Consider the following 19,782-nt stretch of genomic DNA (forward strand, 5'->3'; position numbering starts at 1 on the left):
TGATTTACAGCATTCGAAGTTGTTTTGGTTTTTATACTACATCTGTTATTGGGTATAACTCTCCTGCCACTACCTTTCATTCTTGTCTGCCCTTTCAAACATTCACATACACTGAACATTTAGTTCCCAGCGTTAATCTCCTTGCAATCATGTCTCTGTAATAGCTGTAAGATAATACCCATTAATGTACATTTGTGCCATTAAGTCATTTATTTTGTTCCAGGGACCATGTGCACTCAAGTAAAGAGATATTAATTTTTCCTCTCTACCATTTCTTCCCCTTTGACTGTATTTACTTATGTTTGCATTCTCTGTCCCTTCCAGTCCCACTCTGGGTTTTGCGATCCAAATAAACTCCTTCTAATGCAATCAAATCTTTTAGCTTTGTAGGCGTACATTTAATTTCTCCCAAGCCCCTCTCTGCCCTCTAATGAGTTTAAATGCTTCCCGACAGCCCTACCATTTCAAGTCACCAGGACACCGGTCCCAGCACGGTCTAAATAAAGATGATCCTACTAGAACACCATGCTTCTATCCCAGCGCTCATGACAATGCCCCATGAACTGAAACCAACTCCACCCACACCGAGAGCCACCAATTGAACTCCTTGCCTTTATTTACCCTATGTCAGTTCGCCTGTGTGTCAGGTAGGAGTAGACAGATCAATACCTCAGGGATTCTGCTTTTGTTTTTGATTTCTGCTGGGATGGGCTTCACATGAACGGTTGCTGGGAACAGTGTCCTGATGAATTGAATAACTAGGGCCGTAAACCGAGCTTTAAAATAATTAGGGAGAGGAAGGGTTTGGGAGTGGGGAAAACATAGACTTACAGACCAAAAGGATATAGTGCATGCGGGGCAATTATTTTGACCATGATACCCAGTGTGGAACAGGAAGGCACAGAGTATACAAACATAAAAGAAAGAACAGATCCAGTAAGGGACAAAGGGTGGAAGGCAAAGTTAATGAAATCAACTTGAAAGTATGTAGTATTCACAACAAAAGGAATGAAATAACGGCACAAATACAGGTTAATAGGCATGATTTTATAGCCATTGCAGAGACATGGTGATAAGAAGATCAAATCTGTGACTGGGCACTCAGGGGCATGGAATCTATTGAAAGAACAGACAGGAAAGGAAGGGTGGTGGAGTGTTAATGTTAGTATGAGATGGGATAAACAGTCAGCAAAAACTGATTTTGGATTGGAAGACGTGCAGATTAGGTGGATTGGCCATGCTAAATTGCCCGTAGTGTCTGGGGATCTGCAGGCTAGGTGGGTTAGAGGGATGGGGTGGATCTGGGTGAGACGCTCTTCAGAGGGTCGGTGTGGACTCGATGGGCCGAATGACCTGCTTCCACACTGTAGGGATTCTATGATTCTGCGCAGGGTGCAGAATCCGTATGGGTGGGGGTAAGAAATAATAAGGGGAAGAAAACTTGTTGAGAGTAGTCTATTTGGCTGTTCTGTAAAGCAAAGTCTAAATCAGGAGGTAATGAGGGCATGTGAAAAAAAGGCAGTACATTAAATATGGGTGACTTTAATCTACATGTAGATTGGGAAAATTAAATTGGCAAAGTTAGCTGTGAGGAAGAATTCATGGAATGTACTCGGGACAGTATCAGACTGTTATCAGACTTTTGAATGGACCTCTTTAATGTTAATGCTGATCTCTTTTTTTCTTGGCAGCTGTAACATTGTATCCTGCACTCTGTTCTGTTACCCTGAAGCACTTGTATAGTACAGCACAATCTGCCTGTAAAGCACATAAAACAACAATTTTCACTGTACTTCGGTATATGTGACAGTAATAAATCAAATCAAATCAATATGTTATAGATTCAACCTGGGATTGGGCTATTTTGGAACTGGTAATGTGTAATGTAACACTTTAACAAATGAATGTTATGTTCTATTGTGAGGGGAATTGAAAGCAAGAGTAGGGAGGTTATGCTTCAGTTATATAGGGCATCAGTAAGACAGCGTCTGGAATACTGTGTACAGAACTCATCTATTTATTTAAGGAAGGATGGAAATGTGTTGGAGGCAGTTCAGAGACGGTTTACCAGCCTAATACCCGGAATGAGTGGTTGTCTGACGAGGAAAGATTGGACAAGCTTGGCTGGAGTTTAAAAGAGGTAACTTGATTGAAACATACAAGATCCCTGAGGGAGCCTGATTGGGTGGAAGTGGAGAGGATGTTTCCTGTTATTGGAAAATAGAGAACTAGGGATCACTGTTTGACAATAGGGGCACAATCTCATAGTGTGGGGTCACTTAGTTCAGACAGAGATAAGGAGGAACTGTTTTTCTCCCGGGGGTAGTGAATCTGTGGATTTTTTTTTACCACAGAGCGCTGTTCAGGCTGGGTCATTAAGTATATTCCAGGCTGACAGAGATGGATTTTTAATCATTAAGGAAATCAAGCAATATGGGGAAAAGGTAATAAAGTGGAGTTGAGGATTATCAGATCAGCTCAGATGTCATTGAATGGCAGAACAGACTTGATGGGCTGAACGGCCAACTTTTGCTGCTACACCTTATGGTCATTCCTGATGTAACATTTCTCTCTCTATTCTCTCCCTATATTTCAATAACAGACTCTATTTAAATGGTTTTCACATGGTGTTGTGTATATAACAGGCCATGTTTTGCTGCTTAGAATACTATCCTGATTACACAACAGACCCTATTTTATTGTGTGTTTCTCTGCATGCATGGCAGACCATAACTTATTAAGTCTAATACTGTTGTGTGCATGCAACAGGCCATTTATTAATTATTTTACAATTTCGGTCTATACATATATAAACAGATCATAATTCTCTGCGTATAACACTGCTCGTATTTCACTGCATGTAACATCCTTTTGTATCTATCATAGAATTAAAGAATTTTACAATACAGAAGACCATTCGACACATCATGTCTGTACCAGCTCCTGACAGAGCTATCTAACTCGTCCCATTCTCCAGCCCTATCTCCATAGCCCTCTAACTTCATCACTTTCAAAATTATATCCAGTTCTCTTTTGAAATCTATGGAATCCGCCTCCACCACTCTCCCAAGCAGTGCATTCCAAATCCTGACAACTCTGAGCAAAGAAGTTTCTCCTCATCTCATTCCCAGCTCTCTTGCTGACAATCTTGAAATTGTAACCCCCTAGTTACTGACATACCAACTAGTGGAAACAGAATATCCTTCCTTACCCTGTCAAAATTGTTCATAATGTTGAACACTTCAATAAGGTTACCTCTTAATCTTCTCTGCGCCATGGACAATAAGCCCAATTTCTCAAATCTTTCCTTGTACCTAAAATCCTTCATTCCTTGTATCACGCTAATAAATCTCTTTTGCGCTCTCTCCAGATCATAGAGTCATAGAGTAATACAGCATGGAAACAGACCCTTTGGCCCAAACTGGTCCATGCTGACCATGGTGCCCACTCAGCTAGTTCTAACTGCCCAGATTTTGTCCATAAACCCTTCCCATTCATGTACCTATCGAAATGTCTTTAACATCCTTCCTTAAACAAGGTGTCCAGAACTGAACACAATGATCCACATGATTAGTAGAGGTGTAGAACAAAGAACAAAGAAAATTACAGCATAGGAACAGGCCCTTCGGCCCTCCAAGCCTGCGCCAATCCAGATCTAAACCTGTCGCCTATTTTCCAAGGATCTGTATCCCTCTGCTCCCTGCCCATTCATGTATCTGTCTAGATACATCTTGAATGATGCTATCATGCCCGCCTCTACCACATCTGCTGGCAATGCGTTCCATGTTCCCACCACCTTCTGTGTAAAGGACTTTCCACGTATATCTCCCTTAAACTTTTCCCCTCTCACCTTGAAATCGTGACCCCTAGTAATTCTGTCCCCCACTCTGGGAAAAAGCTTCTTGCTATCCACCCTATCCATACCTCTCATGATTTTGTAGACCTCAATCAGGTCCCCCCTCAACCTCCGTCTTTCTAATGCAAATAATTCTAATCTACTCAACCTCTCTTCACAGCTAGCGCCCTCCATACCAGGCAACATCCTAGTGAACCTCCTCTGCACCCTCTCCAAAGCATCCACATCCTTTTGGTAATGTGGCGACCAGAACTGTACACAGTATTCCAAATGTGGTCAAACCAAAGTCCTATACAACTGTAACATGAGCATCACTTCCTTGTTTTTATACTCTATGCCTCTATTTATAAACCTAAGGATCCTATAAGTCTTCTTAATAACTGTTTCAATTTGCCTGGCCACCTTCAGGGAATTATGCACAAGGTCCTTCTGCTCCTGTGCTCCCCTCAAAGTTGTACCTTTAAGCCTGTATTGTTTCTGCATGTTTCTTTGACCAAAATATTTACCTTACATTTTTCTGCATTGAAATTCATCTGCCCATTTCGTCAATTAAAGATCTATCTTGGTATTGATTTCAAACGCCTCCATGACCTATGTCTTACACAGTCAGTATATCAGTTACTTTTAAGAAAAATTACTTTTTAAAAGAAAATTTCATACTCCAAATCACTTGAAGCATGACACTCTACGAGACATTTGCTATCAAGGTGTAACCTACTAACTTACTGTTAGCCCAGATAGTAAGGTACCTGTATATCTAATGTTTTCAACTATTAACTTGCCATAAAAAATCTGTTAAATTCTTCAATCTCATGATATCCACATCAAATTAAATTTCTTATGTTGCGAGGGATTAACATAAACTTTGGCACAACAGTTGGAGAGATACACTGCTGGATGCAAACACTCACCAGCCCTCAACTCTCCAATTTCCCACAAACCTGGGTGATATCTGTGCTCATCTAATTCTGGCCTCTTGCGCATTTCCGGTTTAGATTGTTCCACAACGCCTTCAGCTGCCTGGGCTCCAAACTCTGGAATTTCCGTCACTAAACCCTTCCCAACTCTTTACCTCTCTCTCTCTCTTACTTTGCCCTGTTTGAAAACACTGCTCAAATTCTCTCTCGCTTTGTTGACATGCCCGAATGTCACGCAGTGTCAGATTGGGTTTGGAACTCCCTCTTATTGATTAGAATCGGGAGATTTAACAAAGGGAAATGTTTTATTTCAAGTTTGGATGCTGTTTGAATCTGACCTAATATTTAATTGTTCTCTCTCTCTCTCTCTTACAAAGGTGCCAAAAATGTTGGGCTTTGCATCAGGAAGCACTCACTCCATTTTGGATCAGACATTTGGTCATGTAAGGGAGCCCAGTGGAAAGGATTCTCTTCTTCCGATGCAGGATCCAGGGAACTTACACTCGCAGCATCTGAGGCTGGTGGAGCCTGGGGTGGAGGCGCAATCCTGTGAGCTGCTGCCCCCTCAGTCATTGGCAGAGGATGTGCTATCCAAGGCAACGAGCTACGACACAGTGTACGATGTTCGCATCCAGGACCTTGATGCTCATTTCTCCTTCGAGGGCAGCAGCTTTTTCGATCTCCCGATGCTTGGCCTCAGCCCGTTCCCCATTGACGATCCCGACTTCCCGCTCAGCCCCCACGTCATAAAGCGGAGACGAGGGGGCATTGTGGAACAGAGGGACATCATCAAAGCTCACCAGGCCCATAAAATGCAGAGCACGCCTCAGGCCAAGCGCAAGGAATGGGAGTGAGTACCGGTCGGTGCCATCCGCAGATGGAACCCATGCCATCTTTGTCCTCTCACTAGCAGTTCCCGATCCTGACTGTCCAGGCCATACAACAGGGCGAAAAGACAAGCCAATGCCAACCGGCGCTCAAAGATATCATTCAAGAGGAAGGGCGTTGGGCTAGAGGGCTAGTGAAGGAAAGGAACAGCACAGTAAACCACCTCAACTAGCAAATCGCATCACATCATTTGGAATCCAAAAACTAGAAGGAAGGAGAGAGTCAGGGAGGGAGGGAGGGAGGGATGGAAGGAAGAGTGTGGGAGGGAGGGGAGGTTGAGGGAGAGAGGGATGAGTGAATGATGTAGGGGAGAGTGAGAGAGGGGAGAGTGAGGGAGGAGTGAGTGATGGAGACGATAATGAGGAAGGATAGAGTGAATGAGGGAGAAATGGAGAGAGGAGTGAGTGAGTGAAGAGTGAGTGGTTAATAAATGCAGAGAAAGTGAAGGAGGAGTGCGTTCATGCAGACCGTTTACCAGCCTGTATGATATCGTCCCATATATTAATATATATAATATGCCATTATTTTATTGTTGGGTTCTTTAGCCAGGTATCTTGAAGTTTATTTAAACAGTAACTATTTACAAGGCTGCACTATCACAATCTTTCACATGCATTCTGGGTGTTTTGCTTTCTGGTGTTACTGTACATTGATTCCATTACGTAAGAATGAGTGATTGAGGGTGAAGCAGTACCTTTATATCAGAGTATCTCATTTTAATGATAAAATAGAAGTTTATTAAAATAAAAGAAATGAAGTCAAAATAGAACAAATCAAGCTTTTCACATTTAATACAAGTTGAAACACACAGCAGGTTAAAATCCCATCTATCCCAAACTATCACTTTACAGTTCTCAACAACTAGAGAGAACTCCCTCCTCTGTAGACTTGACTTTAACTGTTTCTTTCAGTTCTAGGTCTTGAGAGCTTATAACATTTTTCTTGATTGTTTACACAACTGAGCTTAAACGCCTTAGCTTCAAGTAACCCCTTAGGGTTTCTAACCAAACAGTCCTGGTCTGGAATTTTTAAACCAAAACCCTCACTCTAAGATAACCTATTTCCTAACTGTTCTGAACCAATCCCTTTCTCCCAGAGAAACTGTTCATATATTTTGACCCTCACCATGCCCTCTGTGAAATGAAACAAATGCTTTCCAATAATTATGAAACCTTCTCATATACCTAGACCAGAAGCCAAATGTCACCAGATCAAAATCCATAACTCTAAAATAAATGATATTACTACATATGATATTAGTACATACATGCCTTACATCACAATAGAGAGTGAGGAAGGAAGGACAGGGTGAGAAAGGAGATACCGAGGGAGGGGAGGCTTAGGGAGGGAAGTAGGATTAAGGCAATACTTGCATGCTATATCAAAGAGGCGTATGGTAGTTCTCCTAAGTGAACCTGGTTTACTATTTACCCATCAATCAGCATCCAGAGAAAATGGTTGGTTTGTTGCTGCTGGTGGGATCTTGCTGTGCATACAAGAAATTCCATATTCCCTTCTAGTCACCTGAGTGGTGCTCAGGGCAAGCATGGAACCCAGAGTCTGCAGTGTTGGGGAGTGGGTAGGTGGGAAGGAGGGAAATAGCCAGGAAGGTATAAGGAGCAATTTTATGGAACAGAAAGGGTTCCAAATGAGGAAAGTAGATTGACCCTGAATGGTTTAAATCATGGGGGCCCGGGATAAAAAGTTTCTCTCTTTGGAGTATGGTATATCTCGCCAATCCTGGTCCCCTCCATTCCTGACCAGCATGATTCTGACAAAGGTCCATTTTTGGAGGGGACCGAGGGGAGAGAGAGATTTCCAAGTGGGAATGTGACCTACGGGATTCCTGAAGAATCTCAGTCCTCAGCCATTTCATCAGTACCTGATGAAAAATCCAATATGATGCCAACCTGATAAGTGACATTTGTACTACACAAACACCAAGCAATAACTATCTCCAACAAGAGACAATCTGACCATCACCCCTTGGCATTCAATGGTGTTACCATCACTGAATCCCCCACTATCAACATCCTGGGGATTACCATTGACCAGAAACTCATCTGGATTCACAATATAAACACAGTGGCTACAAGAGCAGGTCAGAGTCTAGAAATACTGCAGCAAGTAACTCACCTCCTGACTCCCCAAAGCCCATCTACGAGGCACAAGTCAGGAGTGTGATGGAATACTCCCCACTTGCCTGGATGGGTGCAGCCCCAACAACACTCGAGAAGCTTAACACCATCCTCGACAAAGTCGCCTGTTTGATTAGCACCACATCCACAAGCATTCACTCACTCCACCACCCACACTCAGCAGCAGCAGTGTGTATGATCCACAAGATGCACTGCAGAAATTTACCAAAGCCCCTTAGACAGCACCGTGAAAACCCACGAACACTTCCAACTTGAAGGACAAGGGCGGTAGATACAGAGGAATACCACCACCAGCAGGTGTCCCTCCACGTCACTTACCATCCTGACTTGGAAATATATCGCTGTTCCATCACTGTTGCTGGATCAAAATCCTGGAATTTCCTCCTAAAAGCTCTGTGCATGTTTCTACACTGCAGTGATTCAAGAAAGCAGCTCAGACTCTTGTCATAGGAAGACCGATAGAGGACTCTGGGTCTGTAGTCAATGGAGTTTAGAAGGTTGAGGGGGGATCTGATTGAAATGTATAGAATACTGAGAGGCCTGGATAGAATCAATGTGGAGAGGGCGTTTCCCCGAGTAGGGGAGACTAGGAGCCAAGGGCACAATGTCAGAATGAAGGCACAACTCTTTAGAACTGAGGTGAGGAGGAATCTCTTTAGCCAAAGGGTGGTTAATCTGTGAAACTCATTGCTATAGAGGGCTGTGGAGACCAATTCATTAAGTGGCAGAGATAGATTCTTGATTAGTAAGGGGATCAAGGGCTAAGGGGAGAAAGCAGGAAAATAGGGTTGCGAAACATCAGCCATGATCAAATGACAGAGCAGACTCAATGGGTCCAATGGCCTATTTCTGTTCCTGTATCTTATGTCCTTATGGTCACAACCGCCTTCTCAAGAGATGGGCAACAAATGCTGGCCTCATCAGTGATTATTACCTCATGGCGAGGGGGGCTGTGTGTAGTTTTAAGGTGTGTAACTTTAAAATTAAAACGAGAGGGCAGTGCTTTAAAAAAAACCCACATAAAACATTGCTGAATTTTGAGGTTTAGTCAAAATTTGAAAACAGAAATTGATAAACATTAAAAAACTGACAGGACTGCGGATGCTGTAAATCAGAAACAGAAACAAAGTTACTGGAAAAGCCCAGCTGGTCTGGCAGCATCTGTGAAGCAAAAAACAGAGTTCACGTTTCGGGTCTGGTGACCCTTCCTGTATTGATAAACGTTTGTTCAGCAAGGCTCGTAAGGGATATGGGAGCAGGGGAGGGCTTAGATTCAGGCTAGTCATGGTCTAAATAAACAGCCTTGATGGTCTACATGGACTGTGTGAATTCCTATGATCCAGACACCTCTTGCCATCAAAGCTGAGCTGTACAAGTGGGAGGGAGTATGGAGAAAAGGCACAAGATGCCAACTGGAGGTGGCTGACTTGGATTAGGAGGCACAGTGGGTGGAGTGTCATGTGGGAAAATGTGAGGTTATGTTTTTGCCAAGAAGATTAGAAAAGCAGCATTTTTTTTAAATGGAGAGAGACTGCAGAATGTTGCTTCTGGTACATAGAGTCATAGAGTCATAAAGCACAGAAACAGACCCTTTGGTCCAACTTGTCTGCACTGACCAGATATCCCAATTTGACCTAGTCCCAATTGCTAGCATTTGACCCATATCCCCCTAAAACCTTCCTATTCACATACCCATCCAGATGCCTTTCAAATATTTTAATTGTATCTGCCTCCATCATTTACTCTTATTCCATACATGCACCACCCTCTGCGTGAAAAGGTTGTCCCTTTTTAAATCTTTCCCCTCTCACCTTAAACCTATGTCGTCGAAGGGTCTAGGCCCGAAACGTCAGCCTTCCTGCTCCTCTGATGCTGCTTGGATTGCTGTGTTCATCCAGCTCTACACCTTGTTATCTCCTCTAGTTTTGGATTCACTTACACTAGGAAAAAGACTTTAACTATTCAACCCTACCCAGGCCCCTCATGATTTTCTAAGCCTCTATAAGGTGACTCCAGAGCCTCTAATGCTCCAGGGAAAAATGCTCCAGCCTATTCTGCCTGTCCCGACAGCTCAAATCCTTGAGTCCCAGTAACATTCTTGTCAATCTTTTCTGCACCCTCTCGAGTTTACCAACATCTTTCCTATATTCTAAAAGTGGCATCATCAATGTCCCATATAGTTGCGACATGACTTCCCAACTTTTATATTCAATGCTCTGACCAATGAAGACAAGCATTCCAAATGCCTTCTTCACCACGCTGTCTCCCTGCAACTCCACTTTCAATAAACAATGTACGCGCACCCCTAGGTCTCCCTGTTCGGCAACACATCCCAGGCCCTTACCATTAACTGTATAAGCCCTGCCCTGGTTTGCCTTTCCAAAATGCAGCACCTCACATTTATCTAAATTAGACTCCATCTGCCACTGATCAGAAAAAGTTAGCGTGTAGGTGCGGCAAATGATTGAGAAGGTGGCACACCGGTTAGCACTGCTGCCTCACAGTGCCAGGGACCCGGGTTCGATTCCACTCTCGGGTGACTTTCTGTGTGGAGTTTGCACATTCTCCCTGTGTCTGTGTGGGTTTCCTCCGTGTGCTCCGGTTTCCTCCCACAGTCCAAAGATGTGCAGGGTAGGTGGATTGGCCATGCTAAATTGCCCATAGTGTTCAGGGATGTTTAGGTTAGGTGGGTTAGACATGGGGAAATTGGTGGGATGGTCTTCGGAGGCACAGTGTGGACTTCTTGGGCCGAATGGCCTGTTTCCACAGTGTAGGGATTCTATGATCTATGTAGGCAAATGGAATGGTGTTTATCACAAGGGGACAGGTCTTGGCACGATTGCGCAGGGCACTGCTGAGGTCATTCCTTGAGTATTTAGTGCAATCCTCAGTTTAAGGATTGTTTTGGAAGCAGCTCATTCATGAAGAGGTTATCTTTTGAGGAAACGTTGTGCGGGTCAGGCTGATATTCATTGCCGTTTATGAGAGGACAAGATGGAAGGTCCAGAGGGTGTTTGATAGAGTCAACACTGAGAGGGTGTTCCCCCTGTCATGGTAGAATCTAGAAATAAGTTTCAGAATAACAGGGTCCCTGTTTAAGATGGAGATGAAGAGGAATAATTTTCCCTCAGATCATCACTAGCCTTTGGAATTCTCTTCCCCAGAAAGCACCGGGGAAGGGGCCATTGAAAATATTGAAGGCTGAGTCAGGCAGAGTTTTGATCGACGAGAGTGGGTTAAGGTTATAGAGGGTGCTGGCGATGAAATAAAGGCAAGTCCTCTATCAGATCAGTCATTATTGAATGACAGAGGAGACTCAAGGGGTGTAAATGGTGTGTGCTGACTCATCACTTTCTATAGCTCTTGTACAGAAGGGATAAGGGAGCGATGCAACTTGGGAATCACTTGTCGGACATAGATACAGGGGCTCTTTTCCCATACGACTGACAAATCTGATTGAATGACCCTTCGACTCCAGCACCATTCACCATTGGGTGCTGCCTGGCTGTCCATCTTTTATCTAATCGCCCATAATTTGGAAAAGGAATAATTGAAAGTTTCCCAAGAATGTGAACAATTCGTGCCCCATCTTTGTCAATGTGCACTGTCAGCTTCCTTGCCTGGGGGCTTCCAGGGTCTTCAGTCCCCGAAGGGCAAGGCAATCCTGGAGGGTGCCAACCCTTGACTGGACACAGAGGTCTTTGTGAACCTCTGATGCTGCCTGGCCTGCTGTGTTCCTCCAACTCCACGCGGTGTTATCTTTGTGAACATTGACAGCTAGACAGGGGAAATGTTATGTTCATCACCACTCCACAGCAACCAGTGGGATGGAACAGTCCAGTGTGGAGTGAACTGGGGTCCACACTGCACTCACATGGGGTGACAGAATCACAGAATTGTTACTGCGTGAAGGGAGACTATTCAGTCCATTGTGCCTCCACCAGTCCTATTACCTAGTGCCTTTTCCCCAGGTCTTTGCACACCATTTCTAACCAAATAACCATCCAATGCCCCTATTGAATGCCTCGAATGAGCTGCATCCACCACATTTCCAGGCAGTACATACCAGACCCTAACTACTCACTGAGTGAAAATGTTTTTTTCTCACATCACCCTTGCTTCATTTGCACATCATTTTAAATCTACACCCCATCCCCAGTCTCATCCACCACCCCCTCCAACCTTTTCGTCCCTGTTCTTGTTAATGGTGGGAGCAGTTTCTACCCTATCCAGCCCGTTCATGACTTTGAAAATCTAGCTCTCAGCTGCCTTCTCTCCAGGGAGAACAGTCCCAACTTCTTCAGTCTCTCCTCATTCACTGAAACGAACAGATGGAGCAAACACTTCAAAGCATTTTTTTTAATATATCTCTCAGGCCTCAAACATTGCCATTCTCAGTTTCGACTCGCGATGTTGTTAAATTCACTCCAAATTACAAGTGTCACTGGCACAACTAGTGCTCATCATACTTGCAGACAGTAAGGACTGCCCTTGCTGGAAGCTAGAGTGGAGCTGGAAAAGCACAGCCGGTCAGACAGCATCCGAGGAGCAGGGAAAGTTAACGTTTTGGACCAAAACCCTTCACCTGGACTGGGCAAAGTCCAGGTGAAGGGTTTTGGCCTGAAACATTGACTTTCCTGCTCCTCAGATGCCGTTTAACTGCTGTATTTTTCCAGCTCCACATCTATAGGAAGGGTTTAGGGGGATCTGGGTGGTGAGCTGCCTTCTTGAACCACAGTGGTCCCAGTGCTGTAGGTAGATTCACAATGCCCTTAGGGAGGGAATGCCAGGAAATTGACCCCGTGACGGTGAAGGAAAGGTGATATATTTCCAAGTCAGGACGGCGAGTGGTTTGGTGGAGAATTTGATGAGGGTGGTCTTCCCACGTATCTGCTGCCCTTGTCGTTCTAGATGGAAGTGGTCATGGGCTTGGACAGTGTTCAGGGGCTTCGGTGAATTTCTGCAGTGCATCTTTCTGAGAGGTTAGAATGTAGAACTAGGAGCGATTGAGGTGACCATTAGAGATATGTTTACGAGGAAGATCAGTCAGGAGGAAGAAACAGAAGGATAAACTGGGAAGGTAGATGAAGTAACAGAAGATGTCTCAGTTTACCTTGTATTCAACCATAGAGTGTGGGTTTTGCTGGCTGGGTCAGAATTTATTGTCCGTCCCTAGTTGCCCCAGGAGTAGGTGGTGGTGAGCTGCCTTCTTGAACCACTGCAATCTATGTGCTTTAGGTAGACCCACAGTTCTGGTGAATTCATTGTAATTGATAAGAGGTAGTTCAGACTGTAACCACGGTGTAAAGGTGTTTGGGCGTGCCATTGGGACAAGTCTTGGTGAGTTACAGCGCACATAGCAGCTGCAGCTACTGGACAAGGAACTAGTTGAGATGAATTCCCACAATAATAGCAGCTTCCTGCCACCATGCACACTGGCTTGATCATCTAAGCTTGCAGGCTGAAATGCCTCGGGAGCAGCAGATGTCTCTTCATGGTGTTAACTTGTCGCAATGTATGAACAACGAGGGATCCTGTCACGTGAGACACAGCGTGCTGATCTCCGGTTTGCTCTCAGTTTCTCACACACAGCCTGTGCTGCCTCTGAGTCACACTGCAGCTGAGAGAATGACTCCACTCCCACCACTTGCTCCTGGCAATGAACTCACAGAGTACCTGAGGAATCCTTCAACGCAGCTTTTCACCAGCTCACCACGAGAGGGGCTGTGGCAAGGAAGCTTTACCCTGTGCTGCCCCTGTCCTGGGTGTGTTTGGTGGGGGGACAGTAGAGAGGGAGCTTTACTCTGTATTTAATCCATGTTTTCCCTGTCCTGGCAGTGTTAGTGTAGAGAGAGCTTTACTCTGTATCTAACCCCGTGCTGTCGTTGTCCTGGGAGTGTTTGATGTGCACAGTGTAGAGAGAGCTTTACTCTGCATCCAATCCCGTGCTGTCCCTTTCCTGGGAGTTTTAGATAGGGACAGTGTAGAGGAAGCTCTACTCTTTATCTAACCGTGTGCTGTCCCTATTCCTGGGTGTTTTTGATGGGGACAGTGAAGTTGTAATCTTTTTCGAATGGGCAGTGATTTGATCAGGGATCTTTCTTGCTAATATTGGGATCTATCCTGGAATTACTCTTTGATTTTTGCTGGAGTTATTCTCCCATTGGTTTGAGTCCCCTCACACTGCAGTGTGTAAATGTAATCGGTACTTGTTATGGGTGCTGCTTTACTCTGGGTGTAATCTGATGAACAACAGAATCTTTAGGATAAATAACTGGAATTGGATTTGCTTCTTCACAATCCTTGAAGCATTGCTGGATTCTATTCGTCTCACTGTGAATATGCTCGCTCTTTGAAAGTTACTGCAATTTTTTCTTTTTTTTTTGGACACTTCCTCCAATATTTTTTAAATTCTACTTTGAAAAGATGAGATAGTCAGAGGGTTTTTAGGGACCCTTCTGTTTTCCATCTCTTTCCTTCACTTCTCCTGCTGATTACCATGTACCATCCTCCTTCGGTTGAACAGCATTTGGAGGAAGCACTGAGGGTGGTGAGGGCACAGAATGTACTCTGGTTGGGGGATTTCAGCGTCCACCACTGAGAATGGCTCGGCAGCAGCACGACTGATCGAGCTGGTCAGGTCCTAAAGGATATAGCCTCCAGACTGGGTCTGGTGAGAGAACCAACAAGAGGGAAAATCATACTAGACCTCATCCTCACCAATCTGCCAGCTGCAGATGCATCTGTCCATGACAATATTGGTAAGAGAGACCACCGCACAGTCCATGTGGAGACAAAGTCCTGCCTTCACATTGAGAATACCCTCCATCGTGTAACTGTGTAATTTCATTCCTGGTTGTGCTATAATACAAATTATTGAACACAATATTTCATATCACTCAACTTTCCTCAAAATCAAGTTCAGAAATTTCGAAGAGCATTTCATCATGAACTTTATTTCAGCACAGCCCTTAGTGCAGAGGCTTCTGAGCAAAACTGGTTAGACATCATCTCAAAAGCATGGTGCAATGGTGCAGAGAAAATTTACTTCATCCTGACAAAGCATGGACATTCAGCCAAAAGTATATCCTTTATTACACAATTACACCAGTCCTTTATGTGAGGGCCTCATCCCAAACCTGTCTTCAGTTCTATCATTTACAACGATGTATCAGGATGACTCACTCTGAACACAATAGACACAAAATGGAGCTTTATCAGGGTGAAGTAAATGTTCTTTGCACAATGGTGGGGTCAGATGCTTTTGAGGTATTGTCTAACCAATAGGCACGGCAATGTTTAAAATCTCTCAACCTTCCTCAAAATTAAGTTCAGAAATTCTGAAGAGCACTTCACCATGTTCTTTATTCCTTAATTTCTCAAATGTGCTTTAATGAAGCACTCAGCCTCTCTGACATTTTGCAGCCGCGTGTTGTACAGGGTATGACTAACACTTGCTCAGCTACAAGCAGCTATTATTAACCAAATTTATTTACACCTCCCCAACAGAGAGGGCAGCAAAGAGGCAGCAAACATTCCGATTATAACGTAATATAATACAAAACACTATAAAGCTCTCTCGCTCTGTCACTCAGATGGTCAGTCCTCTACCAGTGTTTATGTCATAATGTGCACTAAACTGAGAATTCATCTCACACTTTCCTCTTTAATGTTTATCATATGTCAGTAACTGACTACAGGATACATTGATATCATAAATAGTGTTAGAGAGGGTTTGAGGACAATCAAATGTCAGGTCTCACCCATTGGTGATTGTATCCACACTCAGTGCACTACTTTAGCTGATGGTACTTAAGGTACTCCTCAGTATTAACCCTTATAGACACTTTGCGACTACATACATTCTCCCTTCTGTGTTTCTCCATCATACACTTTCTCCGCTCTCTGTCTTTCTCTCTCTCTCTCCCTCTGTGTTTCCCCCTTCTCTCATTCTCTGTGTTCCCCTCCCTGCGCTCCTTCCCCTCTGTGCACTTCTCCTCCTCCTCCTCCCTCCCTGCATTTCTTCCTCCCTGAAGTTAGGAACCATAGAAATGATACAGCACAGAAGGGAGCTATTCGGCCCATCTTGTCCACGTCGACATCAGATGCCCTTTCTAATGCCATCTTCATGCAGATGCCCCATAGCCCGGCAGCTTACAGCTCTTAAGGTACTGATCCGGGTACGTCTTTAAAATGTTTAGGGTCTCTGAACAAAACTGGTTAGACATCACCTCAAAAGCATGGTGCAATGGTGCAGAGAAAATTTACTTCATCCTGATAAAGCATGGACCTTCAGCCAAAAGTATATCTTTTATTACACAATTACACCAGCTCAGACAGCAAATTCCAGACACCCGTCACCCTCAGCGTGAAAAAGCTTTCCCCACATTCCCTCTAATCTTTCTGCCATTTCACTTGAATCTACATCCCCTGCATTTTGAACTCTCTGCCAAGGAAACAGGTTCCTCCTGTCTACTGTATCTCTACCCCTCACAATTTTGTCACCATCCCCCCCCTCAACCTTCTCCATACCAAGGAATACAACTGCAACCTCTCTAATCTCTCCTCGTAGCTACAATTCTCCAGCCCCGGCGACATGCCAGTAAATCTTCTCTGCACTTTCTCCAGAGCAATTACGTCCTTCCTGTAATGTGGTGAGCAGAACTGCATGCAATATTCCAGTTGTAGCCTCACCAGTGTCTTATATAGTTTCACCATTTTTCCCTCCTTTTGCCAATGAAGGAAAGTACTCTCCAAATACCATCTTCAACCTTATCTACCTGTACTTTAGGGACCTGTGCACTTTCACACCAAGATCTTTTCACTTCATCTACCCCTCTCAGTATATTCCCGTTTAATGTGTGTTCCTTTTTATTGTTTGACCTCCCGAAATGCATTACCTCACTCTATCAATCCATCTATATGATTTTGGATCTTACAGCAGAGAAGGGGAGACGTGAGGAAGGTATAGGGGAGATGTGAGGAAGGTATAGAGGAGATATTAGAGGTAGGTTCTTCACACAGAGAGTGGTGGGCGTGTGGAATGCGCTGCCGACAGTGGTAGTGAAGTCAGATACTTTAGAGACTTTTAAGCGACTCTTGGATAGGCACATGGAGGATAGTAAAATGTAGGGTATGCAGGGTAGATTGATCTTAGTAGGATAATAGGTCGGCACAACATCGTGGGCCGAAGGGCCTGTACTGTGCTGTGCTGTTCTATGTTCTATGCTCTATGCTCTATGTTCTATCCTCTACACTATCCCCAACAGGGACAATTTTTGTGTCGTCTGCAAATTTTCCAATTGTGCCTAACACATCCCTTCCCCACACAGCCCCCCCCCCCCCCCCACCCCACCCACCCCTTTCCCAAAACCATTCAAGTCCAAAGCATAACCAAACAGCAGGGGCCCCAATACTGAGCCCTGCGGAACACCACTTGAAACAGCTTTCCATGCAAGGGCAGCCATTGACCATTACCCTTTGAGTCCTGTTACTAAGCCAGCTTTGCATCCAATTTGACACGTTACCCTGTATCTCATGGGCGTTTACTTCTCTGACCAGTCTGCCATGTGGGACCTTGTCAAATGACTTACAGGAATTCATGTAGACCACATCCACTGCACTACCTTCATCAATCTTCCTTGTCACTTCTTCGAAGAATGCAATTGAATTGGTAAAACATGCCCTTCTCTTAACAAAGCCATGCTGACCATCCCTGACTGGTCCATACCTTTCTAAGTGACACCTCATCCAATCTCTCAGGATTGATCCTAACTCGTCCAAAAACATGGGTGAAGTACCGAAGAACTGGATGGTTGCTGATGTTGTGCTGTTGTTTAAGAAAGGCTGTAAGGAGAAGCCTGGGAATATTAAACCTGAGAGTCTGACTTCGGTGGTGAGTAGGCTGTTGGAAGTGATTCTGGAAGATAGGATTTATACGCATTTGGGGAGGCCAGGGCTCATTAGGGATAGTCAGCATGGTTTTGTGTGAGGAAAATCGTGTCTCACAAACTTGATTGAGTGTTTTTAGTGAAGTGACCAAGAGATTTTCGAGGGTAGAGTGGTCTGGAATTGGCAGTATCTTTCTTACGTTTGGAGGGGACATGTCTGTTTTGTGCCCCAAAGATCTGAGTTTTTTTTGTGCCTTTCACTGGTTTACCAATGATTTATCCTTTAGCAGTCCACCTCAGACAAATTACTTCTCAGTTTTGCAGAATTTCCCTTCCCTCAGTCAAAACCTTTTACTCTCAATTTATCTCTGCCCTATTCCATAATGATACCTGTAAGAGCGACCATCTCGGGTGGCAGTAACAACTCTGAGGCGGAGGAGTTTGTTTAAGCGAATCGAAAGGTTTATTACAAGCAGTTACTGGTACATGCAGGGAGAGGAGTCCTTGGTAGACACACAGGAATTCCGAACTCACTCTGATTCATGAGCATGAGTTACAGCTTTTTATACACAGAAATAAACAACTTGTCCAGCAATCATGGTTTATCTCCGTTCTCCATTTCTAGTGTGGTCACTCCCTCGTGCACATCATGTGCTCTCATTTTAGTTTGATAATTTAGTCAACTACCTACTTTGTCAGCTATTCTGTCCTATTGTCCTGTCTAATCTCGTCAGCCAGCTATCTAACAGTTAGGGTGGATAGTCCTGTGGTCTAAATGAAATGTCAACTATTTCATGTCTATTCTACGATACGTGTGTGTGTGCGTGTGTGCGTGCGTGCGCGCATATGGGAGAGTCTTGTCTTTCAACACTAAATCTAACCGAACTGTGGTCACTATCCCTAACTGTGGTACAGTCACCCGCTGTCACTTCACCCACTCGCCCACCTTCATTTCCCAAAACTAAATCCAGAATTCCGTCTCCTCTCAAAAATTCTGCACACTACATGAATTTTTCCCCCTCAGTGCCCCATATATGGTTTGAAATCCAGTTGATATTGGGATAGTTAAAATTTCCTTCTGTTCCTACAGGCAGAAATTTGTCTACATAAATGTTCTTCTATCTCCGTCTCACCCATAAAAGCTTCATTTGTTAACCTGTTTGGTATATAAACCCTTCTCACAACTGTAACTGATTCTTTAACTAATACCCGTGAGGATATCTGTCCCAGTTCTACCCAGGTACAACACTTCAGGCTTGGGCAGGCTCCACCTTCCCCAGAAACAGTCGCGAAACCTCAAGAATTTAAACCCCTCCCTATACACCTTTTCTCCAGCCACATATTCATCTGAGCTATCCTCTTAATCCTGCTCTCGCTAGAATGTGGCAATGGGAGTAACCCTGAGATGACTACATTTTGTGGTCCTGCATTTTAATTTATCTCCTTACTTCCTACATTCAGCTTTCAGGTTTCCATCCCTTTGTTTACCTATGTGGTTGGTACCTATGTATACCATGACCACCGGCTGTTCACCCTCCCACTCCAGAATGTCTTGTAGCTACTCTGTGACATCCCTGACCCTGGCCCCATGGAGGCAACATACCATGCTGTATCTGTTGCTCCCAATGTGGTCTCCTCTGTATCGGGCTGACTAAATGCAGACTCAGGGACCAGTTCACAGAGCATCTGCGCTCTGCATGCACGAACCAACCTGACCTTCCAGTTGCCATCCATTTTAATTGCCCCTTGCACTCCCCTGGTGACATGTCCATCCTTGGCCTCCTCCACTGTCACCAAAGTGAGGCCAAACGTAAACTGGAAGAACAACACCTGATATTTCGCCTTGGGAGCTTACAGCCCAATGGCCTCAACATTGACTTCACCAGCTGCAAACTCCTTCCACCCCCTGCCTTATCCCACATACAGCCCTCCCCCTCCTCCTCACCTCCCTGACCTGACCCAACCTGTCCATCTTCCTACTCACCTATCTGCTCCACCCTTCCCACTGACCAATCACAATAACCCCCTACCTGCATCCACCTATCACCATCTCTCCTACCCTTCCTCCCCCC

General features: G+C 44.5%; 1 protein-coding gene across 1 annotated transcript in view; it reads left to right on the plus strand.

Annotated features, from left to right (window-relative positions):
• Positions 1-19,782, plus strand: part of LOC125484259 (probable voltage-dependent R-type calcium channel subunit alpha-1E) — a 201,933-nt gene that overhangs the window by 24,260 nt on the left and 157,891 nt on the right. The window contains exon 2 of the mRNA XM_048602251.1: positions 5,151-5,623. Within this exon, the coding sequence (XP_048458208.1) occupies positions 5,160-5,623 (464 nt within the window). The 5' untranslated portion in view covers positions 5,151-5,159. The remainder of the gene's footprint in view (positions 1-5,150; positions 5,624-19,782) is intronic.

The sequence above is a fragment of the Rhincodon typus genome, chromosome 10 (assembly GCF_021869965.1).
Source record: "Rhincodon typus isolate 14 chromosome 10, sRhiTyp1.1, whole genome shotgun sequence".
NCBI lineage: Eukaryota > Metazoa > Chordata > Chondrichthyes > Orectolobiformes > Rhincodontidae > Rhincodon > Rhincodon typus.